General features: G+C 34.4%; 1 protein-coding gene across 1 annotated transcript; it reads right to left on the bottom strand.

Moving 5' to 3' along the window:
• Positions 1-17821: 17821 nt before the first annotated feature.
• LOC126689731 (GDSL esterase/lipase At4g16230-like) lies at positions 17822-19591 on the bottom strand. The gene is made up of 5 exons (XM_050384919.1): positions 19339-19591; positions 19098-19228; positions 18713-18958; positions 18371-18626; positions 17822-18184 (listed from the first exon to the last, which is right to left on the bottom strand). Exons 1-5 carry the CDS (start codon positions 19589-19591, stop codon positions 17961-17963), a joined length of 1110 nt encoding a protein of 369 aa, XP_050240876.1. The 3' UTR covers positions 17822-17960.
• Positions 19592-22828: the final 3237 nt, after the last annotated feature.

Consider the following 22828-nt stretch of genomic DNA (forward strand, 5'->3'; position numbering starts at 1 on the left):
TATACAATCTGCCTCCCAAGGGTAAAACATCTGATCAATAAGTTCCGAGTTCCACATCTCGTTCCCGTGATGAACGAGTCTTTCACAACAGCTAGAGATGAATCCATCTAAGGAGATAGGATTTTTCCCCCACTTGAAGAGTCTAGCCACCTATGCTTCCATATATCTATTGTAGTGCCATCCCCTATACGCCATCTAGCACCCTTACAAATAACATCCCTTGCCTGCATTATACTCTTCCATGCAAAGGAACTCCGAGGATTAATCTCAACATCAAGGATACAACCCGAAGGAAAATATTTTGGCTTAAACACTCTGTACAGCAAGGTATCTTCTTCATGGCAAAGCCTCCACACCTGTTTACCAAGGAGTGCATCATTAAATTGTCGAAGGTCACGAAACCCCATGCCTGCAAGAGCCTTTGAAGAGCAAAGCGTCTTCCACTTCACCCATTGCATCTTCCTTGAATTATCTTGATTCCCCCACCAAAATTTGCGGATCATAGATTCTATATATTTTATCAACCCAAGTGGCAAGCGGAATACATTCATGGAATAGGTAGGGATGGATTGAATCACAACCTTAATCATTACTTCCTTCTCGGATTGAGATAATAGTCTCTCTTTCCATCCTTGCATCTTGTTCCAAATTTTCTCCTTGATTTGATTGAAGCATGCTTTTTTTTGCCTCCCCACAAAAGATGGCAAACCCAAATATTTGTCATAGTGCTTTATGGCCGGCACTCCCAATAGATCCTTGATCTCCTGTTGAACCTCCTCAGAAGTGTTTTGGCTAAAGAAAATGGTTGTCTTAGCCCTGTTTACCTGTTGGCCCGAAGCAGCTTCATACCACTCAAGTAGGAGCTGAATTTTTAGGCATTCAACTACATTAGACCTGCAGAACAGAAGGCAATCATCTGCAAAAAACAGGTGAGTAATCCTTGGACCCTGCCGGCAAAGAGATAGACCCTTTATTTCCTTGTCCTCTGCTGCTTTACACAAGAGAGCATTAAGACCCTCTGCACAAAACAGAAAAAGAAAGGGAGAAAGAGGATCACCTTGTCTCAATCCCCTTGAAGGCCGAATAAAGCCTTTTGGCTCTCCATTGATGAGTATGGAATAAGTCACTGTTGATACACACTGCATTATCATTGCAACCCATGATTCTGTAAAACCCATACATAATAGAATTTTTTCCAAAAAACACCATTCCACTCTATCATAAGCCTTGCTTATATCGAGCTTCATGGCCATATACCCCTCTCTTCCTGAACATTGTGTATTCATATAGTGCAAAGATTCAAAAGCTATCAGAATGTTATCAGTGATGAGTCTATCTGCAATGAAAGCACTTTGAGCCTCTGAAATTATAGAGTTCAAGATGGGTTTGAGTCTGATGAACTCTGGGATATCAGTGGACTGAAAATGCCGGGCCTTGATAAACTTGCGACTGGATCCTGAGAAAACAAGTAAAAACTCAGAGGAGACTGGTGGAAGCCAGCCAAGAACCCTCCGATGGTGAAGTTAGTCTCTGACTGAAAAATGTAAACTCAGTTTCTCAAGAACAGAATGCCTTACTCTTTCATTGGCGTGTGCTTATATAGTATGCGGGAAGCGGTTACTTGTTTAGTAACCGCTCCTACAGTTGAGGAATCCAACAGGCTCAGAAGTAACTTCCGTAACTGACGTAGAAGTTTGTATTTCACAATGGTTGGGCTTGACTGGTGACGGTTCGTTCTTCCACTCGGCGGAGACGTAGTAACCTCCCTTCTCCTTTATGGACGAGGAGATGGTAGCAAGCTCGTCCGTCCTTTACAGACGGACGAACGCTAAAAAGCCCGTCTGTCCTCAAGGACAGACGGACAATAGTGAGCTCGTCTGTCCTTAAGGACAGACGGACGAGTTAGCAAAGACTTACCTCTTGTCTATCCTTTGGACGACGCATATGGACGGGAGATGACTTAGCGAATTTTCGTTGCACATCAGAGTCTATTTGCAATAACTTTACTAATGATTTTATAAAGCACATTGCATAAACTAATGGGTCTAAATTCCGAGACTCTTTCAAGATTGCAAACCTTAGGAATTAAAGTAATGAAAGTGTGATTTATGGATTTAAGGAGAGTACCAGAATTCAAACAGGAGAGGACAGCTTCAATAACTTCTGGACCCACATTTTGCCAAAAAGATTGATAAAAAATGGGCGGCATCCCATCTGGACCTGGTGCTTTTAAAGGTGCCATTTGTTTAATAGCATCATCCACTTCTTCTTTGCTGTAAGGCTTCAACAGTTCAACATTCATACTCTCAGAAACAACCTTATTCACACCCTCCAAGATTCGGTCAATATTATGGCCATTTGAAGAAGTAAAGAGCCTAGTATAGAAGTCAACAAATAATGAAGACACCGCCTCGTCCTCTGACTGCCATACCCCTTCATCATCTCGGATTCCTTTTATAAAATTTTTCCTTTTTCTTTGGGTAGCCACCGCATGAAAATACTTTGTATTCTTATCACCTTTAGCCAACCATTGTGTTCTCGCTCTCTGTTTCCACATCCGGCTTTCCTTGTCAAGTAGAATATTGAACTAAGTAATTACTTGGCTTTAAATTAGGTTAAATAATCTAAGTTTACAAGGGTCTAAAAAAAACTAACAATTAATTTTGCTTGCAAGTTGTACCAGCAATTATTGGATATAAAGGATGCCATGTGCTTGTTTGGAAGAGTTTATTAATAAGGTGGCTCAAAATTAGAATTATACTTCAAAAAAGTTGTACACAAGCCAAATAAACTCGAAAAGAATATTGAGCACATAATATCGTCCATCAACTAAGAAATTCTCGTTCAACTAACCACAAACAATCAACTATTGACTTTTTTTTTTTCTTTTTTCTTTTTTTTTTTTGGTGTGCTGTTGAAGAGAAGATTGTTATTATTTTATGGTGCAAGTTTTTACTGAGTTAGATCTCACAGTCTTTCCATTCTCATTTTAGGGTTTTCTATATAAAAAAATGGATATCTTAATAGGGGATTTATGCTGGATTTTTTCAGTTTATATTGGTTATTGTGTTTGGCAAATCGATGTGAATTACCCATTAAATTTGCACCCAAGAAAAAAAAAAGAGAAAATTATTGTTATATTAATAGTCTTTTTTTTCCTGTAGAAATAGTTTTTTTTTTTCAACATTGACAACTAGTGCTTGTCAACAATAAGAATTCACAAGCACCAACTAGCATTGCATGCTTCAAATGAACCCCCCCCTCCCCCCAAAAAAAAAAAAAAAGCATTTTATTATAGCTTGTTGGTCAATATAAACTAATTAAACCAAACTGCCCAAGCCAATTATTGTGGTACCTGTTACATTATATGATTTTTTAGTTAGCTAGTTATTAGGAAATATGTGAAACTTGTTAGAATATATGTTATTGTAACTTGGCTAATCCTTTGACAAAACGCATTTTACTTGTAATTGGATAGATCTAGGATGAGTTTAATACTTCTAAAAACATGTTGTTTAAGCCAAGTATTAAAGCCATGAAGATTGGACCAAGAAACAAGTGAAGAAAAGCTGTTTATTAAAGCTGGACAGAAGCTAGATAGATTCTCGATAGAAACTCAATAGAAATATCTATCAAGATCTACGAAATCAGAATTTTCAGATCTAATTTTTGGCCCATGCCAACATGTATGTGTAGGGTTTCTTTTCTCACAACCCTAAACATATATAAGACTTATTTTAAAGGTCATCATATAAGAAAATACAAGGAGAACACATGCAAAAAGTAACCGAGTGCCTCATTCTCTCTACAAGAAGTTACTGCGTCTTTTGCGCCTTAGGGTTTTGTAACCAAGTATTTCTTGATCTTTATTATTAATGAAGTGAAGAACTTTACAACCAACAATTTTCTTCAAGTTGGTGAGTTAGTCATGTACTAAGAGCCGTACATCATTGGTTAGTCACGTACTGGGATTCGTGCAAAAGGGTGGTGTTCATATATTGAAGAGTTCAGAGGTTTTGAAGCAGTAGAAGGTTTCTGCTGTAAGTTTATTTATGGGGATTGTAGAGTCTAGGAATAAAGATTTTGTACTAGATCTGAAACTTCTATTTATTATAGTGGATTGCTTTTCGAGAAGGTTTCTCCTCAGGTTTTTTTACTGTGAAACTAGTTTGTTTCATTGGTTTTCTTGAGTTATTATATCTTGTCTTATTTACTATTCCGCTGTGCATGATACTGACATGATATTGATGTTTGTTTGTTTTAACAAGATTTATTCATAATAAATCTAATTAACAACTTGGGTTTAAAACTTGTTAATTTTATCAACCGGGGTCTAAATTTCCCAATACTAATTAATATTTTGAGGTAGGAACAGAAGGAGGTATGAATTGAATCCCAAATTTCACCCTTCATAAACACACTAAAAATCAATTACACCAAATAAAACAAATTCAATGTTCTCTACTCATTCTATTCAAAAAATTTATTGCTCTATCAACTATTTTACTAAATATCATATTGGCGCAATTGCACTTTTAGTCCCTATATTTTGAAGTTTTTCCATTTTAGTCCCTACATTTTATTTTTTCCACTTTTAGTCCCTAAAACCAATTTACGCTTTCCGTTTTAGTCCTTTCCGTCAGTCAACCAACGGAAATAACTGAGGTGGCAGCCGGAACAATTAAAATATTATAAAAAATGCCACATCACCCTGACAAATCAGCATATATATTTTAAAAATTAATTTATTAATTTTAATTAAATAAAAAAATTAAAAACATAATTAAAAATAATAAAATCAAACCTAAACCCAGAAAATCAAATCCAAGAACACAAATTCAGAATTAAAAACAATGAAATCAAATGCCTATGAACACAAGAACACAAACCCAGAAAATCAAACCCAAGAACATGAAATTTATACCTAAATAAAAAAAATTAAAAACAGATAGTTTAAAAAAGAAATTAAATTAAAAGTAAGAGGATAGATTATGTTCTTCCTAGTTATCATGAAGAACATGAACTTAAATTAATCTACCACCACCACCATGCACGAAAGGAAAACCCAGAAAATCAAATCCATTCCTAAATCAAAACCCAGAAAATCAAATGCCTATGAACACAAGAACACAAACCCAGAAAATCAAAACCCAGAAAATCAAATCCAAGAAATTAAATCAAACCCAGAAAATCAAATCCAAGAACACAAGAACACAAACCCAGAAAAGCCAAGCCCCACCGTCCTTCACATCGACACAAGACACAGCCCCAACGTGTAACACAAACCCAGAAAATCAAAACCCAGAAAATCAAATCCAAGAAATTAAATCAAACCCAGAAAATCAAATCCAAGAACACAAGAACACAAACCCAGAAAAGCCAAGCCCCACCGTCCTTCACATCGACACAAGACACAGCCCCAACGTGTAACACAAACCCAGAAAATCAAATCCAAGAAATTAAATCAAACCCAGAAAATCAAATCCAAGAACACAAGAACACAAACCCAGAAAAGCCAAGCCCCACCACCACCATGCACGAAACCCACAAAATCTGAATCCAAAAGGAAAACCCATCCCTAAATCCATTCCTAAATCAAAACCCATACTAAATTCTAACCCCAAAACCCATCGGAAACCACCCCAAATCAAAACCCATGAACCATAAATCAACCCATCATCAACCACAGTGCTTCAATCAATCTACCTCAACCAACACCACTACACCACAGAGCTCAAAATTTGTCAGGGTATAAATTTAATATTGAGGCGGAGGAGGTGGGTCTGCCATGGATAAAGGCTCAGTCTTAGTTTTGCGGTGGTACCGACATAGGAGAGTAGGAGGTGGCTTTGCGTGGAGGCATGGATCACTGCGACGGTGGAGCATTGTGGGTTGTTTATTACTTTATTGTGGAGTAGTTGTGAGTGGGGTATGGGTTTGATTTCACTTGGTTGGGATTATTTCCGACTATTTTTCTTTTGTCTTTATACGATTTAAACCAACACCACTACACCACAGAGCTCAAATTTTTCTTTTAATTTAATTTCTTTTTTAAACTATCTGTTTTTAATTTTTTTTATTTAGGTATAAATTTCATGTTCTTGGGTTTGATTTTCTGGGTTTGTGTTCTTGTGTTCATAGGCATTTGATTTTATTGTTTTTAATTCTGAATTTGTGTTCTTGGATTTGATTTTCTGGGTTTAGGTTTGATTTTATTATTTTTAATTATGTTTTTAATTTTTTTATTTAATTAAAATTAATAAATTAATTTTTAAAATATATATGCTGATTTGTCAGGGTGATGTGGCATTTTTTATAATATTTTAATTGTTCCGGCTGCCACCTCAGTTATTTCCGTTGGTTGACTGACGGAAAGGACTAAAACGGAAAGCGTAAATTGGTTTTAGGGACTAAAAGTGGAAAAAATAAAATGTAGGGACTAAAATGGAAAAACTTCAAAATGTAGGGACTAAAAGTGCAATTGCGCCTATCATATTTATGATGTACGTGGTAGCTTGATGTAACAATAGAAAGTAAATGAGTAATATATAATACATTTGTCATTTAATCCCATTTGCTACTCCCTTACATCATAAAACACAAGTTTTACGCCAGCCAATAGACCTTCACCACGTCACCTTTTGTATTCTCATCACTTAAATCAGATTTAGAGAAACAGAACAGAACGATTTAAAAAATAATAAAAAAATAAAAATAAAAATAAAAAAGGTTTCACGCCGTTTGGTTTGGATCTGCTTCGCCTCTGCTTCCTTCATGTCGTGTCCTCTCCTTCACACCATGATAGCCCAGACCCAGTTCCTGAGACCAATAAGAGTTCAAAGGCTACATATTCGAAGAAGATTGGTGATGAATTAGGGAAAACTAAAGCTATTGCATCAACTGGCGTGAAGAAAGCTAAGGAAGGAACCGCTGTGGGTCTTCCTTGGATCAGAGACAAGTAACAGAAGAGCTAGCTGATGATGCATGTCTCATTTTCAATAATCATCATCTTTTTTTGTTCTTCAATTTTATTGGGGTGTATATAATCTTCATTCTTCTGATACTTCTATTTATTTTCTTTGCTCCTACTTTTGTTTAATAAAAACTCATTGTTGCTGTGTACAGATTTGATTAGAGCCAGATCTATTACACTTGTCTCTTTATATATATGAAAATTTTCTTTTCTTCTTCTCTTTTTTATATTTATTTATTTTGTTATTGAGAGGGGTAGAAAAATCAGAAGGGATATAATCGTGGCAGGAAACCAATATATCATTATCAACTACATTTGTATGAGAACTGTTAAAAAATATCATGAAACTAGATTGTAATGGCATTTTATGTTTCCAATTTTTGTTTTGCAGAGGACACGGCGTGAAGGAAGCAGAGGTGAAGCAGATCCAAACGACGTGAACCTTTTATTTTTTATTTTTTATGAAATCGTTCTATTCTGTTTCTCTAAATCTGATTTAAGTGATGAGAATACAAAAGATGATGTGGTGAAGGTCTATTGGCTGGCATAAAACCTGTGTTTTATGCCACAGCCTAACCTAATGTTTACTTAAAAAATAAATAGATGTTTAAAAGAAAGGAACACTATTTTTTATATACAAAGTAACACTTAAAAAAACTATAATCCATCACAAAACAAATAGGCTTAAGTCTTCCTTGCCACGTTTGGATTAACATTTTGTTGTTCGTGTTATTCTTGTACCTTCCTTAAGATGAAATCAAGTGAAGGAAGTCAATATCATATCGGTTGTATGGGAAAATATACTATATTGGCCATTAAACTAGTACCAATACTCCTCTAAAATGTACCAAAAAAATACCAAGTTGTATCGGCTGTACATGACATATTTCAGGCATTTTGGCCGGTACAATTAAAAATTTTAAAATTTTAATTTTTTTCAAAACATGTTATTTAAGCTTATATATTGATTAATGTACTTAAACTGATATTTAGTTTTATAAAATATGTGGATTTTAAATTTTATACTAACTTACATAAATTTTCATACATTGGTATCAATTGGCATCGAAATATTTCATTTCCTTAACCAAACCGAAATGGCTTCCAATATGAAATTGACTCTCTTAAGTCAAGATAGTATACAACATAAAGAAAAAAGTTTTATTTATAAAATAAAAAAACTTTTGACAGACTTAACTCGTCTTTTGCGTAAAGTAAACATATTTGTTCTTAAAAAAGTTTCATATGGAATATTATGTTGTCATTTATTTTGTACAAAAGATAATATATTAAATGTTGAATCTTTTTTTCTTTTTCCTTTTTTTGAATGGTAAATGTTGAATCTTAAGTTTTATTTGCTAAGAACTTTGTAACTTAACTAGTTGGTATCTCCTGGGGTTTTTAATGAAAACATGGAGAAAATGGGCAAATGCCCCTTTCAAAAAAAAAAAATCTAGCATTTTGAACCATTTCCCAAACTAATTAGGGAAATGCCCCTCTTTTAAAACTCGAATTTCTCAAAATCGAGTTATAAAAATAAATAAATAAATTCTGGATCCCTATAGTGGCGTTTTAAAACTTGATCTCCATGAAGTCGAGTTACGTGCAATTTTTTTTTTCTTTTTTTTACCTATAAATCGAGTTCAAGGAGATCGAGTTGCAAAACGCCACTATATGTCCTTAAAATGTCACTATAAGCTCCTTAAAAACGCCACTATAGGGCTTAACTCGATTTTGAGGAAATCGAATTTCAAAAGAGGGGCATTTCCCTAATTAATTTGGGAAAGAGGGCAAAATGTTGGATTGTTTTTTTAAAAAGGGCAAAGGCTTTCCTGAAAACATCTAGGATTCAAATTCCCAACTATCAAATTATCAAAAAAAAAAAAAAAACTTAATTTTTTTAATTTAGATTTTGAATACAAAGTTAACACCCAAAATTTTGAAAGAATAGTTATTAATTTCACATTTACTTGTAATTAATGAGGAAAATTGCATTTTTTTCACCCTAAACTCTTGCCCCAATTTTACTTCTTTTTTTTTTTTTTTGGTTGAGAAACCACCCCAATTTTACTTGACGCTTAACAATCAAAACGCATGATTAATCCCCCAGAGTTAGAACTTAGTTTTAATGCCTCCCTTGTTGTTTGTTTTGGTGTTGAGTCTAACGGGATTTAACATTTAAAGATCAATTTACCCATTTTTCTAAAACAAACAACTAAGAGGTAAATTGGTCTTTTAATACTAAATTTCATAAGAGTTGATAAAATAGATTACAAAGGGTTAAGTTTAATGTATTTTTAAAATTGAGAGGTTGATCATATGTTTCTTAGTATAATTGGGGTTTAGGGTGAAAAGGTATAATTTACCCTAATTAATTATGTAAGATTACATATTTTATAGTTTACTATCACCTAAGTCTTTAAATGAATAAATAAATAAATAATAATAAAATAAATCGGCTTAAACAAAAACCGGTTCCAAAGTTGTGGTTTTTTTTTTTAAATGTTCTTATCACCGCAAAGAACTTTTTTTTTTTTTTTTATACAAGATAGAAATTCTACTCGTGCCTAATCTAAGTATATATATGTGTGAAGCTCCCTCTTAGAGAGTTAAACCCCGACCCTTGCCCACACCCCACAAGCACTTATACTTGTGGAGTGACCATCACATCAAGGGTGTGCGGTGGTGCCACAAAGAACTATTTAAAAACACTTTTCTCCTACACCAGTATAGAGGGATTTATTAGCTCCAACTTTCTTGTGTTATCAACACAAAATTACCTCTATAAGTCCGACACACAAAAATCACACTACCATTGCTAAAATGAAAATCTATAGTTAGATTTTTTTCATTTAGCCAGGCTCAAGATTCGATGGATGAACCTACAAAAGAGAACAACTAATAGGTTGTGGCTTGAACACCGGTGGGTGTTGACCAAGGGCCCTCTAATGCCTTTGTTAGTGTAGTATAATTGTAAGCCATGTAAAGCATACCTTTCTATGTGGAGTGGTGTTTCCTTTTATATGAGAGCCTTTGTAGCCGTTTGGCTATTGATTCCCATAAATGGTGTGCATTTATAAGATTAGTGTAACATCTATCTCATTAATTGTGGCAATGACTATTTATTTGTCTATTGCTGGGAGAAACTATAGATCTTGGCTTTAAAGGCCAAAATTGGGAATTAACATTGGTTTTCAAACAATATAATTAGTAGACACGATTTTCAAACTATATTTTTTACTAGCATCTCGAGTCTAAGAAACTCGATTTAGGGCCTATAAATCGAGTCTCAAAGACTCGATTTTCATGGTCTAAACACGTTTGATGTGGCATTTTTTCCACCTGGAAATCGAGTCTCTAAGACTCAATTTGTATTTGACTGAAAAGATTTTCACAAGTGTTTGGAGTACAAAACACAAACACATATTAACCACCATCAAATACAAGCACAAACCAGCCACTATCAACCCACAAATCCGAGCATTAATCCAACAATTCAGCATAAATCCAACCAAATCCACCCCTAACAACCACCTAAAATCTAGATTAAAAAAATAAAAACCCCGAAACCCACGACCCGTTTGGCTTGTTGATCTGGGTTCTCTGCAAGAAAATCCAAAAACCCACGACCCTAAAAGTTGGATTGTCAATAATGGGTGGAGGCAGAGGAGGCGCGAAAGCGGCGGAGGCAGAAGATGAAGGGAGTGAGCGATGGAGCAAGATGAGGACAAGAAGCAGTAGAAAAAGAAAGGGCCGAGTGCGAGTGGTGGTGGTGGTGAGAAACCTTGCTGTGAGCGTAGTCGCTGAGGGTGGCACCGGTGTTCTTGAGATACATGGCATAAGAAGAGTGCTAGGCGGCGAAGGCGTTGCAAGCAGACACTGCCTCTAGAGCTTTCGATCTTTGCATCGAGACACAACTTCTTTGTTCTCGATCTTTGGCTTCTTTGCAAACACTGCCTCTGGAGCTTTCTGGGTTCTGTTTCTGGTTTTTTTTTTTTTTTTCCCTCTCTCTCTCCTTCTTCTCTGATGAAAAGGAGGCTGAAGATGCAGGATTTTACTTGTTTAGTAGGGTTGGCTTATAAATTGAGTCTTAGAGACTCGATTTCCAGGTGGTCGCCATAAGGAAAAAAACGCCATATTAGACGTGATCAAACCATGGAAACTAAGTCTTTGAGAATCGATTTATAGGCCTAAATCGAGTCTTTTAGACTCGAGATGCTAGTAAAAAATATAGTTTAAAAACAGTGCCTACTAATTATATTTTTTGAAAACCAGTGTTAATTCTCAATTTTGGCCTGGCTTTAAATGTCGATATCTAACTGTTTGTGTTAGTATTGAAGGTTGCGTCTGGATGGTGTCATTTGACTTTGGACGATTTATTTTGCACTTATCAACAACAATGTGTTCAACTCCATTACTTGGAGTATTATATGACTAAATTTCATACAATGAAACAATGAGATAGTTTCTCAAATTTTAATTGTTGTCCTTTGGCTTGAGAAATATAAACCTTGAATCCTTTTGGTCTTATTGCTAAGTGATTGTAGTTTGAAGTTTGAACTCTGAGATGTATGAAAAAAATAATCTTATGCAGCGGCTATATGTATTTTACTCCTACCTCTAACATGTGAGCCTAACAAGTTGTAAGCTATACAGGTTAAAACATGTGAGAGTAGACATGTAGCTACTACATGAATTACCTTCTCAATTTATAAGTCATGTCTCATCTATATATATATATATATATATATATATATATCTATATATATATATATGAAAGCTCAAAAATGTGTTAAAAACACAAGAGCTGTTTAAACCCCCAAATTAAAGTTACGGCTCGATAGATTTTACACTAACTTAATTCTAAGTACGGAATAGTGTAAATGCAAGCGGATAAACAAACAAGCTACTCTAACACATATTCATATAATCATAGCAATAAAATAAAACGTAAAAGAGTAAGGAAGAAGAATGCTAACACAGATAACACGCCGATGTGTTATCGAAGAGGAAATTGAAGAACTCGACGAAAAACCTCTCCGCCGCCCTCCAAGCGGTAATCGATTCACTAGACAATCAGTTGGGATACATGGGTTAGCAAGAGACCCTCCAAGCCTAATCTACCCGCTGTACCTAAGCTCTCCAAGCTCCTACTCTAACAAGGCTTCTCGAAACCGTGTCTTGTCTAGCTCTCCGGATCCCACAACAAGCTCCATGTTGCATCTGCCATCCTTGGCTTCTTCCAATGCTTCCTAGCAACACCAAAAACTCACTTGACACTCTGAAAGGGTGTGGTAAGTGTTTGGGCTATCAACCTCTCAATAGCATGGAAATGAAGAGGTAGTAGTTGAGGAAAATCCACAAGGAATTATGTACAGAATTATGGGTATGACAATCTCTAACTCTCAAGGTGTTTGGCTAGGGTTTTCTCTCAGAAACACTCCTTAACATTTGTGGGTAATGTGAGTATAAATAGTGTAGGCACAGAAAGTGTGTATCAAAATTGACAGTCTGGCAAAATAGAATGTCTCGCGGGTGTCTTGCGGGAAGGCCTTACCCATGAGATACTCGCGAGACACAGCTGTCTCCATCCTGTCCTAACTCTTTGCATTCCAGCATGTGCAAGTCACATGAGTCACTTCACGGGATGTTTGGTCTCGAGATACCTGCAAAAACTCTTCAGTCTTCAATTGCTTGAGTCTTCACACTCTCTCTCTCTCTCTATCACACAACCTTACAGTCAAATCCCACAATAAATATAGAGTACAAAAGATTGAATAGAATTACAATTAAATTTGGCACGGAATTAAAGCCAACAAAACACATAGTTGTAAATCACAACTTTACAATATATATATCTGCAAGTTGAAATAGAACATTTATTGTTGCTACACTTCTGTTAAGTCACATCAGTAGCCACATCATCCACTTATTTCCAACTATTTCTTTCTTATTTTTTCATTCTTCTTCTTCTTATTAATTTTGTACCTTACTATTATATTTCCTCCAACCTTTCCTTCTTTTTTTGGTAAACTCTCCAACCTTTCCTTCTCCATTTTATCTTTTCATCTCTCTATTACTCTCAACCTTAATATCACTATTCCTTGTCCATTCCTCTTCATTTTATTTTTTCTCTTCTTATCCCCATCGTCTTACTATAAATGTGTTATTCTCTCTCATTCTATACTTATTTTCCCACCAAAAAAAAAAAAAAAAGTTATTACTCTCTCCCTCTCTCTCTCTCATTTTTTTTTCTTTTTCTTTTTTTTGGTTGATTTTTTAATTTTGGTATCTCTACTTTATGTTGATGAATTTTTTTGTTCTTTAGAACTTTACTTTAGGTTGATGCAATTTGGTTTTGTGTTTTTAAGTTTTTTTTTCTTTAATTGTTGAATATTATCCTATTGCGTTATAAAGATAGTATATAAGAGTATTATATTATTCTATTACATAGCACAAATTGGATAATTTGGTGTGACTATATCTTTTATTTTGACTATTCTTCTTCTCATCTTATTTTCTATAAATTTATCTAATTAAGGTTTCTCAAAAAAAAAAAAAAAAAAATTGATTACTCTCTCTCTCTCTCTCTCTCTCTCTCTCTCTCTCTCTCTCTCTTATTTAGTCCTTCTCGCAACTTAACTTTAGGTTGATGAATCATTATATTTTTTTATAACAAAATTTTGGGTTAATATGATTTGGTAGTGTGTTTTTTGAGTTCTCCATCACAAGCCTTCTCTCTCCCTCATATAGCTTTTGTTTGATTTTTGTCTAACATAATCCTTTGTTATATTGAAAGTGAGAATTTGAATTTATATCAAAATATAATCTTAGTATGTATTTGAATATGCCTATCAACGTGGATTCTAACTAGCTCAACTGGTAAAGTCTCTGATGGTTGAATAAGAGATCTAGGGCTCAATCACCGCCTACACCAAAAACTGATTGGTGTCTTGGTTTGATGATAAAGAGCTATCATCAGGAGCGAATGCCATAGGTTGAAATTCTCAACTCTCACTCAAACAAAAAAAATGTGTCTATCAACTATTTGAGTAATATCAAGTGTAATTATGTGATAAGTTTTGATTATTATCATAATCTCATTTAAAAGAATAAGAAATTTGAATAATATATTTGAAACTTAAAGAGCTTAGTTATAAAAAAATATATATATAACGTAACATAACATAATTTAGAAAAATATAAACCACCTCAAAAATGAATAATATCAATCAAACACACTCAAAATAATAAAATGATATATTTGTAGAACTAGATAGATGGAAAATAATTTTAGAAATTATTTAATTTTTACAGTGAACAAATGATCTTTCACAAAATTTAAAGAAAAAATTATACATTATACCACAAATACAAAATAATTATGGATAAATTACAAGTTTAGTCCTTATCCTTTTCGCTAAATATCAATTTGATCTCTAACATTTTAAATGTGTCAATTTAGTCTCTAACATTTTGTTATTGGGTCAAATTGGTCCCTGCTGTTAAATGATGGATGAAAAATACTAACTTGACTAACAGCTAAAATAAAAAATAATTTTTATGCCAAATCAGAATGTCACGTGTACGGCTTACTAAGATTGATTTTATATATATATATATATATATAAACTAGATTAATAAAGGTTTCACGTTGGGATCGAAATCCCTAAATCAATCACGCCCATGGCCCCATCCCCAATTTGCTACACGTTTTGGTCTAGAGAGGAGAACGTGAATGTTGAAAACACATTTAGCAGATATACTCAAACAATGCAAGACAAGCTAACGCTTGGAGAGATTTAGGACATGAAAGAAGGGAATTGAGTTGCAATTGACTTCTTTGGATGGTTACGATTAGAGCCCTCTATTAAACTCTTTTATCTCCAACTCAAATGTTTGCTTTTATGGGATTTTTACTCTACAAGGTATAGGTATTGTTGGTGTGGGTGGGGCTTGCAGGTTTGCAACTAAGCTGGAGTGGACAACTTTGTATGTCTTGGCTGATGATGAGGATGGTATTGGTATGCTGAATCTATCATGTCCCCCCAATGAACCAAACGGTACTGTTCTCTACTTTGAGATGTGTTGAATTCCTTTATTAATGACATAAAGTATTCTCTGAACTCCTTTTGCTAGGATTTCCCCTTCGCTTGCTTTTGAACTCCTTTTGTAAGGATTTCTCTTTTGTTAGGCATGTGAAATTTTTGAGGTCTCACTGTTCTCTTCTCTCTGGACCAAAACGTGAAACAGATTGGGTTTGTGGTGTGGACGTAAAGGGGGAGGGGGGAGTTGCCACCTAGTTTTTGCAATGGCCTAAGAACCATATATATAGCGTCCTCTCAAGTAAGAACCTTTTGATCTTACTACCAAATATATGGGTTCAAAGTTAAGGTATGGTCTTAGGAAGGTGTTAGGCGCCCAAAACCACCTAACCCTAAGATTGGATTCCCATCATTGTATCTTACGTCTTAACCCTATTAAAGGCACACTCAACATTGTTATCTAACTCACACACACACTAACATACATCTGACAATCAATCATGGCATCAAACATCCCTAACCATATATCTATCATGCTCACAAACAAAGCCTACCATACATCTAACATGGCATCATCACATCACACCCTAATCATACATCTAAGCATGCTTCATCACAAATCATATTACATCATAGCATACCCTAACATACATCTCATCACATCATCCTAGCATTCATCTAGCATGGCATCATATCATATTCAAGGCAACAACATGTAACATTAAACCAAGGCAAAAACACAAACATAAGAAAAGATCCAAGCAAACATGTGATTAAGCATAACTTAACCAAACAAGCATATTCATCTCTATCATCAAAGCAAGATCATATCACAAATGTGTGAACATTACAAATGCATGACTTACCTTTACTTACCTTGCAGTAACTTAGCACCTATTGCATTATGCATGAGCATGTGAATGCATGTTCATAGCATTGAAACCATAAAACCCTAATTCTAACATGTGACAGCAAACAAGCAATTAAACATGTGAAACATAGAATTTGGAAGCATAAAAACATGGAAAAGGAAGCTAAACAAAACAAACATGTGAAAATAGAAGCAAAAACAAACAAATAAAAATTAGGGTTTCTAGGCAAGTTCATGCACATGCATGAACTTCCCTACATGTGCATAATCAAGCCTGCGTGCGCAAGTTTCTACCCAGAAACCCTAAAAAACACAACCAAGCTTAAAACACTAAATCTAACACCCTAACATGCATTTTAAACATACAAAAACCATAAACCTAAGCTAGATAAACATGTTAAAGCATATTGCAACAAGAAAACAAAACAAACAAAAGAACTAAAAGCATAAAAAAGAAAAGAAAATGAAAAAGCAAAGTTTGAACTAATACATCAAAGAAAAGCTCTTCAAGCTTGATTTTTGATCGTTCCCCTCAGTCAAATCATGTAAGTCTACTTATAGTGTGAATAAAAGGGTTTGGAACGACTCCCAGACGATGTGGGATTCGTTCCAAACCTTAACATAAATGCATAAAACTTGCGTTATATAGTTTCTAGAAATCGCTATGCGCACACAAGAATCAGCTTGCGCACGCAACTAGTCAATTTAATTTCTTATTGGGCTTTAAACCAACCTTGAGTTTTAAAATTCAACATCATTGGTGAACGGGAGCTCGAGTCGTAAGGCATGAAAAATGCGATGTCTACAAGGGGTGTGATTGATTTAGGGATTTTGATCCAAATGTGAGACCCCTTAGTTTTTATTTTCATTTTTCTTAAGTTTAATCAGCACACTTGGGATTTGAGTTAGCATAAAAATTATTTTTCATTTTAACTGTTAGCCATGTTAGCATTTCTCATCCATCACTTAACAGTAGGGGCTAATTTGACCCAATAGCGAAAGGTTAAGGACTAAATTGACACATTTGAAATGTTGGGGACCAAATTGACATTTAGCAAAAAGAATAGGGACTAAATTTGTAGTTTACTTAATAATTATTTATTCTCATGCAATCGCATGGGTCTGCAACTAATTTTATTTTTATGTCTATGAAGAAATTTGAACGGATGTATTTAGGAGGTGAGATGTATGACTCTATGAGCTATGCGCCATTTTAACCAAATTAGAAATTACCAAGTAGCAAATAGCTATCATTTGGGCTCGTGTTGTTTTAGCTGAAGTGACGAATGGTTTTAGTATGGCCCAAGTACACATTAAAACAGGGATGACATGATTGGAGAGGAATTGTATCCCTAATTAGAAAATTTTGCGAGTTGTAATTTATGAAATTTTGTATGAACTTATCAAAGATTTTGATCAATGATGGCTCCAATTTTCCAAGTAATTAACTTCCATAGATTTTTGGTATGGCCGGCCTGTCTGAGAACTGCTACAACAAAGATATAATGTGAAATAAGTTTTGGAATGTGTGATCCATTTAAGATGTTAGTCATTGAAATGAACCGAATGAAGTTGATGGCCACTTTCACCTTATAATAATGTCGTCTAGCAACTTACATATTTTTCTTTAAATATCCTCAAAAAATTCAATCAGCTACTGACTACTATTGTTAGTCATAGAAATGAAATGAACTCCTTCATTACTGCATCCAATACATCTCTAAGAATAATCTTTTGTTTAAGAAGAAAGACTGAATTTCATTGAAAGAAAATCAGCCGTGGTCAACAAAAAGAACAGAGTACAGGTGTGGAGGAACATCCTCCATCCACACCGAGAAACTTCTAAGAATAATTTGATAGTGAGAAAACTAGAACAATACAACACACCTAAAAATATTATATAGTTTTCCATAAGCTTCTTTGTCACTATTCTTATGGCATGTCTATTTATTCTTTCTGATAAATTCCCATAAAATACGCCAGTTATTGTCATTCAAAGAGTACTAATCTCCTACTAACTCTTTTCAAAACAATCTTTGAATGCATCCCGTTAAAATCGTTAGACTTTGGGTCACAATCGAGCAAGTTGCCTAATGTTCATAGGTGTAATGTCATTGGTATCACCATCCAAGAGACGCCTTGCAGTGAGAAGATTAGTAGCTTCAGAAGGATGATATGGGTCCCAAAACACATGCTTGGATCTGTCACTACAAATTTTTGAGTGAGGACCACATGGAATCAAACCCCCAAAGCGCCCAGCAAGATAGCAGCATGCGGAATTCGCATTCTCAAAACCTGTTAAATAAAACATCAAGTTCTCTTTAGAGTGGCGACATGAGGATCACCTACTATGATGTTATGATAAACTTCTACTTATACCAAAAGCTTAATTTGTTAGGAAATGATAAATTTAAATGAGCGTTCTAATTTAAGATACTCCTATCCTATGTGAACTGACAGTAAATTCTACAGCATACTCACCATAGGAAATGTAGTTTTGCAGGATATCTTCTAATATGCTATAAGAATCTGCATAGACAAATTTTGATTCCTTAAGATCAGTGCTGAGGTCTGTGATAAGGCTTTTCAGCTCAGCATTGAATAATTGAGCCAACTGATTTGCCAAACTAACACAGTTGTCCCCTGCAGCTGGATTGGCATCCCTTTCAAAAGGTATACACCCAATGGGTCCAACACTTGAAACAACAATCTTCCTAGCACCCAAATTGTAAAGCCTCTGGTACAGAATCAATAACATACATTTCAGCTTAACTTTTACAGTACCAAATGTGGCTTTAACATAATAGGTTACTAAAAGATTACCGTTAGTTGTAGCCTGAATCTTAAAATCATGGTACCAACAAATACTTCTGGAGTGATCAACTTCTGCTCAGCAGCAGAGATGACAGGTGTCAGGTAGTTATTGATGAAATCATTTGAGCCCATCGCAACAAAGAAGATTGCTTTTCCTAACAATGTTAGTGCTGCAGGAGCTCCAATGCTTGAGATAATGTCTTGCCTGCTGTTTTCAAAATTATCTATCTGCGCGTCCATGTTTATTCGGCCTCCCTACATACAAATTTTCTTGTTCATGTAAACCAATAGAGAAATTTTACATCTAACACAACATACGTACTGAATTGCTGTTCAAAATGATGGCTTTTAGTTCTTATTAGGGCAAAAAAATTAAGTGGAAAAGAAGCCTTACAAAGAGCTTTCCAGTGTGATTAAGAATTCCGCTTGCACCAGAAGCATAATTGACACCCTGCAGAACCACAGATCCTGTTGTAGTGGGAGCCAAGTATGGTGGAGTGAAGTCTTTAAAGCCCAATTCCTGACCTGGTGAGAAAATTTTGATGAAGAAAAAAAGAATATGCCATTAACATTTGCATATCTAGTACTGCAATAGCCAGTAGTTTTGTACAAAGTACTGGAGAATTAGTACTTGCCTATAATGTCAGTAATTGTTCTTCCATTTGTGAATCGTCCTGTTGGCATTCCAAAATCAATCCCATTGGGGACATAATTAGCCTTAGAGAGTGTTAAAATGTAGTTATTATTTCCAGCATCAAGCAATGAATCCCCGAAAACAAAAATAGCAGGAACAATTTGTGTAGAGCACATTCCCACTAAGATTGAGATTGTCAATATTGCGGGCACAATCCCACCAATGATTTGTCTATCCAAGTTCATGAAAGCCATTACAAACAATAGAAATCTAAGTATGCCTTTTCCGTTAGAACCTTGGGGCCCTTGGTTTTATCTAAATTTAACTACACTTAAAACTATATGAAGCAAGAGAAGCTATTGAAAAAATTTAATGATTAAAAGAAGTAAGAAAACTCAGTTGGATGTATCAAAAAAAAAAAAAATCAGTTGGAACTTGGAAGGTCAATCATAAAGGAAAAGAATATGTTACGTATAAAGTTTTCATGCAAAGACAGTAAGCATATTCACTCAGAATATAAAGGTGAGCAGCAACAACTAGAACAACTAAATATGAATTGAGAATGTACGTGGCCCATCCACATAACCAACCCAAAATTTTAGGACTTTGGCTTTTAAGAAGGATGGAACAAAACACTAGCGTGGAAGCTACTCCATTAGCTATGAGTTTTTCATCTAGATGGGCCCGTTAGACTTTGTTATGCCAACAAGGATTATTAAACTGACACACATCTAAATAGAAGATTACACCACAAAATACTGGGGGGTCAAAAGAGAAACAGCCTTATTTTTGTCTGGAAAAATTTAAGGGATGGGATCGATGTAAAGTGTAAACATTCAATGCCCTAGCACATTCAGCACCAACCCGTGAGAGTAAACTTAAACTATCTCTTTGTCAAAGTTTTAAAGTGGCAGTTATTGAAGAAAGAAGCAAAGTAAAACAGCTATATACTTCTAGCTGACACTATGCTATTGGGGCTTCGGATATATATAGTAAACATTTTTTAAATTTTCACAGCTGCCAACTAACCTAGATGACTGTTTGGATTCAAACCAACGTGGTAACACACCTTGGAAATTAAATGCACCTGTTAGGTTCCCTTAAAATAGTAACTTTGGCCCGAAAGATGAAAAAACCTTCCTACGAAGCACACGCAAATATATGATATATCAGTATTCTTATCGTGCGACACTAGGGAAGCTGACACTATTGGTGGATAGTGAGCCAAGCAGCATTTATGGCTTTTGCAGCACATTATTGTCTTATAGGTTTGGTTAAGTTGGTTTCAAATTTGTTGCCTCCAAATGCTAGCCCATCTCATGAGTCATGATCATAATGAATCATAATGGCACCCCATGATTTCAAGTCGAGGTTGCGGTTTAATAAAGCTTCAAAGGGTATCTTTAGGTTAAAAGAGAGAAAAGAGGGAGGAATTGGAGGAGGGAAGGGGTATGACTTATGAGTAAAACTTAGGCACAATTATTTAAATGTTGTAATTTAGATTCCTTCATCAATTCCAATCGAGAAATTCTACAATTACAAACTATTGAAGGGGAAAATTCTTACAAGTCTTCATCATTAACATCATTTTTTTTATTTACCAATAACTACTTACTACATTATCAATTTGTTAAAAAAATTGTAAAATAGTTTGTGTCTTTAACATTTTACATTCCAATCATGTGGCCGCAATGGCCAATAAACCATCAAAAATTATTTATTAATTTAATTGTCATTAAGAGAAAATAATATTATTTGTATCATATTGCTCAATGTAGTCAAATTGTTGAATTTAATTGAAAAACTTTAGATATAATACTAAAAAAACTATTCATATTTTTCCCAAAGGGTATTATAGAGCTTATATCTTCATAAACTATTCATATTTTTCCCAAAGGGTATTATAGAGCTTATATCTTCATAAATAAGTTCTAAAATCAAGCTAAACTAACTATTTTAGGCTACACTTTCACCATTTATTATTAATTTAAGTTTCATAGTATTTTGTGCTTAGCTTATTTTGATTAATTAGTTTTGGGTAAATAATAATAGATCATTTTTGTGTTGATCCAAAAAAAAAAAAAAATAGTTTGATTAGGATGAGTTATAATTTGTTTTGTTGATAAACTTTAGGAAGTTGAAAGTTTTTAGGTTTTCGAGTTGGCAAAGTTTGTGTGACAACTCTTTGAAGGTATACGTATGTCAAAAAGTTGATTGAAGACATAGAAAATGTGAAGGTTCAGTAAAGCAAAATCAGGATTTGCTTAAGTGATCATTAAAGTCAAGCATAAAGTTTGCAAGACAGTTCATCGACTCTCGCTCAAGCAAGATCATGGAACCTTGGTTCCTATTTCTATATGCAAGACACACACACTCTCTCTCTCTCTCTCTCTCTCTCTCTCTCTCTCTCTCTCTCTCTCTCTCTCAATTGCATACAAGTTTGTGCGTGGAGGAAGTTTTATAGAAGAATTCCATAATTTCGAAGCCACTATGGAGGGAGGCAAAAATGGCGTTTGTTGAGATTGCGTAAAGAATCTAGATTACAATGGTTTTGTATATTCTAATTCTAGTAACCTTTTTTTTATGTAGTAAATCTCCTAAGAAATTGGGTACTCCTAGAGTGGTTTTTTCTTTGAAGAGTTTTTCATAGGTTATCCATTTCATCACCAAATCTATGTTTTACTGATTTTATTACTTTTAGATTATTGTGCTATATTTGTGATTAATTTAATATTGTGATTGCACAATCTAATGATTTTCTAACTTCAGTCTTAATCATGTATCTACTCATAGTTAATCAATTAATACTTAAGTTATTAGGGTTTCAATCAAGACTTTTCAAAATTTTAACTTTATTTAATTGAAATTCATGTATAAGTGGAAAATGAATTAAAAATATATATATAAAAAAGAAATTTGTTTCTAGTTTAATTTGAAGGTCTATTTTCAACAGTAGTATTTTGTTTTATTCCTATCCAACTTAGTCTTTTGTGTTGGGCATGCAATGCACTCCAATTGAATAGACATCGAAGCTTAACCGACTTAAGGATTATTATTCCTTCTCTGCATGTATATGTGTATATTACTGATTGTCCGAAAAATTTAAACAGTTAAAAAATAATAAACTTAATTTTTTAACCATAATTTCTAACAGTGCAAAAACTCTTCTGACTAGTATCCGAACTCATACATGATAGATTGCATCATTTGAGCCCATTGCAACAAAGTAAATCGCCTATGTACATATGTTGCGTGAACAATTTCTTAGTTGTAGCCTGCAGCAGCACCAATTTAGAACCATATATGTTATGATGAGGGCATACATGTTGATCTTCTCTCTCTCCTTTTTGTTTTTTTAAGATTAATGTTGATTTATACTACTCGTTCTACATTTTGTCATTTTAACCACTGAAATATGACATGATATGGCATATGCTACAATGAGACGTACATGCATTTGATTATACAGCTTATATGAGTCATATCAAAAT

Source organism: Quercus robur, chromosome 6 (assembly GCF_932294415.1).
Source record: "Quercus robur chromosome 6, dhQueRobu3.1, whole genome shotgun sequence".
NCBI lineage: Eukaryota > Viridiplantae > Streptophyta > Magnoliopsida > Fagales > Fagaceae > Quercus > Quercus robur.

Excerpts from the sequence above, each read along its gene's own strand:
- LOC126689731 (XM_050384919.1), bottom strand. The coding sequence starts at position 19,591 with ATGGCTTTCATGAACTTGGATAGACAAATCATTGGTGGGATTGTGCCC. Across the intron at positions 19,229-19,338 it reads AACAATTACTGACATTATAG|GTCAGGAATTGGGCTTTAAA; the intron begins GCAAGTACTAAT and ends TTTTCTCACCAG. Across the intron at positions 18,185-18,370 it reads GCAAAACTACATTTCCTATG|GTTTTGAGAATGCGAATTCC; the intron begins GTGAGTATGCTG and ends TTTATTTAACAG.